The following is a 4558-nucleotide window of genomic DNA, read 5'->3' as shown; positions in this document are numbered from 1 at the left end:
CGTAATTTCTTTTTTTTTTTTTTTTTTTTAGATAACAAATGGGTTTAAATGTACTAGGATGCCAAAAAAAAAATGGAGACAACATCCCAAAGACCTGAAGGACGAGGGACCTCTAAGGCAAAAAGAGGAGGAATCAAATAGAAGACCTCCAATCACTTGACCTAGAAGGACAACGATGATATAAGATGAAAACCAACTTTTATTTTGTGGGAGCATTTTCTCAGTAAGAATCAGAAGGATTCTCTAGGGTTGATTTACAGATTAGAAAGAGGTTTTGAAGGCTATGAACTTCTACACCCAACACCTCCCTTCTGCAGTTTCTTCGTCCTCTTGTCTTTTTAGATATTCCTTAGCTTGCAGATAATTGACCTCTACCTCCATAAATGGGGTTGGGTTTTCAATTGCCACCTTAGTTCGTTTCTGTCAGCTACCTTCTTTGTCTTCTTATGTTGTTCTTAATAATAAAAGTTCTGTTTTTCCTTAGCAGTCAAAAAAAAAAAAAAAACTATGATTTGTCTACCAAACCTACAGGACGAAAAGTGCAAATGTTCCTTGCATAAAAAACTATATTTCCACAGACCTATATTCCAAAATTCCTTGTAATGACCCCCACCCCAACCAAACCACCCACCTGAGGGGAGGGGATCATAGCTGAGGCTCCATAAGAGAACAAGGAACAAAATGATAATTAAGTACTTCAATATTTCACTGTCTACATATTGCTCAAATTATAAATGCATCTTTTCAGTAATATGTGATTGCTCAATATCAAATTGGATAAACAAAATGAAGTGATACTTCCAACTCAACTAGAACTATCAACTAAATTAAATAATGACAAATTCTAACCATACGAAGTTTTACAAAGTGACATTAACGAGATTACTAGCAACTTATAGCAATTCCTTTTCCATTTTTCAAGCTGTTTCATTCAACTTGCAAAGTGTATAGATTTATGGTAAACATGCAAAAAAAAAAAATCAAATTTGTATGACCAGAAAAATAAAAGAAGTGTTTTAAACGAGTAAGAGCAATGCCTGATCAAGAAGCTGCAAGGATATCTTCTTACTTCGTACAGAAGTTGTGGCAATGTCAATACATAGAAGAATCTGGCAAGGAAATCAAATATCAATGGGCTTACTAGATGAAAAGAACACCAACTCTTTGCATGTGAGTTTATTAATACATTGGGATGACATTGATAATAACTTGGAACCTCATATCTTTTCTTTTCAATTAAACTTAAACCACAAGCCTTGGCTTAAAAAAGGAAATGGGTAAAGGAGCACGTACTACAGGCAAGGGACCTATTTGTGAACGTAATGAGGAAAAATCAATCTCTTGTACAGCAGAAATCCCATCAGCAGCACGGGACATGACATCTTCCATCTGGGTAAAAAAGGTAGAATAATTTGAGATAGCACGATCAAAACAAGGATAGTACCAAATTAAGCCACATAAATGTCAATAAAACAAAAGAAGAAATGTTTGTTGCTGCTTTTGGACTTATCCGGAAACTGATTCAATAATAGTCTTGGTTCATGTGTCAATTTACATGTACTCTTATCCTTAGGTGGAGATTCAAATCCTCATAACCCCACTTGTTGTACTAAAAAAAAAAAAAAAATTCAGCTCCGGTGCGTGTTAAACTTCTCTGTGGCCAGTTTAAATTTTTTAAAAAGAAGCTAAAAAAAATTGCTTCTTCAAATGTCTCTTCATTGACAAATCTTAGAAATGTACACATTCATTAGAAAACAAATATAAGAAAAGAAAAATTCATGAAAAAGATATTATTGAAGGATTAAATTTATTTGAATAACTATTAAAAAGCTGAAGGTGATAGTTGAAAAAAAAACAAAATTATCATAGTAACAGACTCGTATCATTGTCTTCCTAAAAGTACATAAACAGAATGCAAGACATATTAAAAATAAGGACCACCCAAATAATAACATAAAAATACCACAAACATTAAGCATGAAACAAGGTAGCAAAAAGTATTTAGGTTCGCCATCAAAATATACTCCATGGTACGTATAACATAAGCAACAGAAAGAAACACCACATTCATGCACTATGAATAGCACTGACCTAATAGAAGGAAAATACATGAAAACATGCGGAACATATAATAAACAATCAAAACTAGTAATATTTACTGATCGAGGCATAGACTCAGCTAATTCTTTATAGCTAAAGCACATGCTGTAGTTCGAAATGCAAAACCAGTAAAACCAGACATTATGCATTGACTAGGTGGTTCGTACGGATACTCGTCTGATAGCATTATCAACCCACTCAGCTAGTTCAAGCGTGGCTTTATCTTCTGCTGATAATGAAAATCTATGAACTGCCTCCTCTCCTAAATCATATTTTGCTTTCTGCATACATCTGCAAATACAAGGAATCCACATCTGTCAGAGATCCTTAGTTACTAGGCACCCCCACAGAGGGCGAGCAAGAAAAATGGAATATCCTCAAACCAAGTAGAAACATTGAAGTGCGTAACATTCTAAACCTCCTACCACATACCACTAACAATATCTAGCTTTGAAACTTTTCTTGTTTCTCTCTTGTCAAAATACTCCAAAATGATGAATTGATCTAGAAACCGTTCCACTAACGGAAATTAAAAGGCTCAAGTCACTTTAACATTTGACCCAATCTCTAGTAGTTCGTCTTTATTTTTATTTTATTTTTAATAAGAGACATTCAGCATAACTTGGCAATTAAGGAATATATTCCTTCCAAAGTCGAACGTTGAAATCCTCACCCCTACATTTGTTCATTACAAGAGAGTCAAGGAAATATATTTAAAAGAGAGTTACAGAAGAACAGCATAGGGGCTGGAATAGAATAAACCCCCGCCAAAGGAACTACAAAAGAAAAGCTTGTCCATTGTTAATAATCATCATAAGACTATAGTTACAAAAGAATTTTCTATGGTTTGAACACCACCGAAGTATATTGCAACAATTACAAAAAAATAATACAAAAAGAAAAAGTATTATTTTTTTGCGGATAAGAATCAGTCCATTGATCATATAAAACTTCAAAAAAGAAATTGGAAGGAAGACTCTCCAAACCCAAGAAGATTACGAAAAGCTTTTCCAATGGGATAAAATTGAAGGCTACAATTACAAAAGATCGGTGCTAATTTACACCATTTGAGAGCCAAAAAAAGAGAGATTTTAAAAAAAAAGAAACTATCAAAGCCTCATTCTTTGTCTTTGAGTATGCAGTAATTCATTCCATATAGACAAGAGGAAAGCTCTAGAAAAGTTGCAATTAACTTTGTTAAGGCTCTCCTGGAAGGGCAATGTGCCAACCAAACGAGGAGCTAATCATGTTCCAACAAGACGTGAAACATGGTTTCCCTCCGTCCAAAGATGTCAAAGAAGGTCACACATATTTCCTTAACATCTTAGCCTTGCTTTTACCACGCCAACCCCTCACGAATTCTATAAGCCAATCACTCACATGTCTAAGGAAAAATAAAGACAAAACCAAACTCACTTACGGGGGTCAAAGCCCATCAGTGATAAAAATATCATATCAAGGGGGTCCTTCATACTCTTTATGACTTTCATGGGAGCTCTAAGAAGGAGATAAAAGATTGGAAGACTAATCAAAACCAAATATGGGAAGGCTAATCTATCGACTTTCAGAAGGAGGAAGCATCTCCAATCCATTCATCAAGCTTTGGTTTAAATATATCCACCAAAGGCACCCAGAACACAGAAGCTTGGTAGTTCGCACATTGGGGGATGACAAGATGGGAAATATGGAATCTTATTACAGATAAGAGACCATTCCAATGTTATGCAGAATATAGCAGGAAACTAGTAAATGTGGGGTCACAGGTCAAGCAACGTTTCAGTTTCCCCTCAAGAACTAAATAAGTAGAAAAAGAAGACAACATGATAATAACAAAATGAACAAAGATAAAACCAAGCAAGTGCAAGAAAGTTACTCAACAGGAACCACCAGCAAGACAAGCATATCATAAATTAGAATGTTTGATCCTGGGCAATTCGTGAAATAAGAGCTACAAAATTTACAGGTTAAGCAGTTTGGAGGGAGCTGCACGCAGAATAGTCAACGCTTCTTTCCATCTCCACTGGCGCTCAGATAATGGTAGCAGATGCTGCAAGATTGACAATCGCCATTCCCACTCTTCAATGAAACGTGTAGCAATGGAAACTCTCCATTCCAAAGCCTTTCTTCCACCCATACGGGCACCATAGTTAGATAGATCATCATCTTGGATCACATCTGATGGAAGACTACGATGCAATATATCAAATAGCACTGTTATGAAAGATATAACCATTTTATTTCTCCCTTCAAATGCTGTGAAATCAGGTTGTTCCGACAGATAGGAATAGAGTGATGAGGAAGGGCTCCCAGGTGAATTGCAATGTGTCATATTGAGGGACAGATCATTCATATGCAAAAGTGAAATAATGATGCTCACCATGAGTACCTGCGATAAATAATAAAGCATTTATTTGAACATTTTAAAAAACAGAAAAGAAAAGAAAAAAAAAAAAAAAAA

The 4558-nt window shown here is 35.2% G+C and overlaps 1 protein-coding gene across 3 annotated transcripts in view; it reads right to left on the bottom strand.

Moving 5' to 3' along the window:
* LOC111442884 overlaps positions 1–4558 on the bottom strand; it is a 27296-nt gene that overhangs the window by 17965 nt on the left and 4773 nt on the right. For all 3 annotated transcript variants that reach the window (XM_023080442.1, XM_023080443.1, XM_023080444.1), the window contains 4 exons: positions 4062–4486; positions 2268–2391; positions 1294–1389; positions 1038–1109 (listed from right to left, as the gene is read on the bottom strand). In XM_023080442.1, the coding sequence (XP_022936210.1) occupies positions 1038–1109; positions 1294–1389; positions 2268–2391; positions 4062–4486 (717 nt within the window). The remainder of the gene's footprint in view (positions 1–1037; positions 1110–1293; positions 1390–2267; positions 2392–4061; positions 4487–4558) is intronic.

The sequence above is a fragment of the Cucurbita moschata genome, unplaced genomic scaffold, assembly GCF_002738365.1.
Source record: "Cucurbita moschata cultivar Rifu unplaced genomic scaffold, Cmos_1.0 Cmo_Scf00005, whole genome shotgun sequence".
Classification (NCBI taxonomy): domain Eukaryota; kingdom Viridiplantae; phylum Streptophyta; class Magnoliopsida; order Cucurbitales; family Cucurbitaceae; genus Cucurbita; species Cucurbita moschata.
This window is presented reverse-complemented; position numbering and strand designations above follow the sequence as displayed.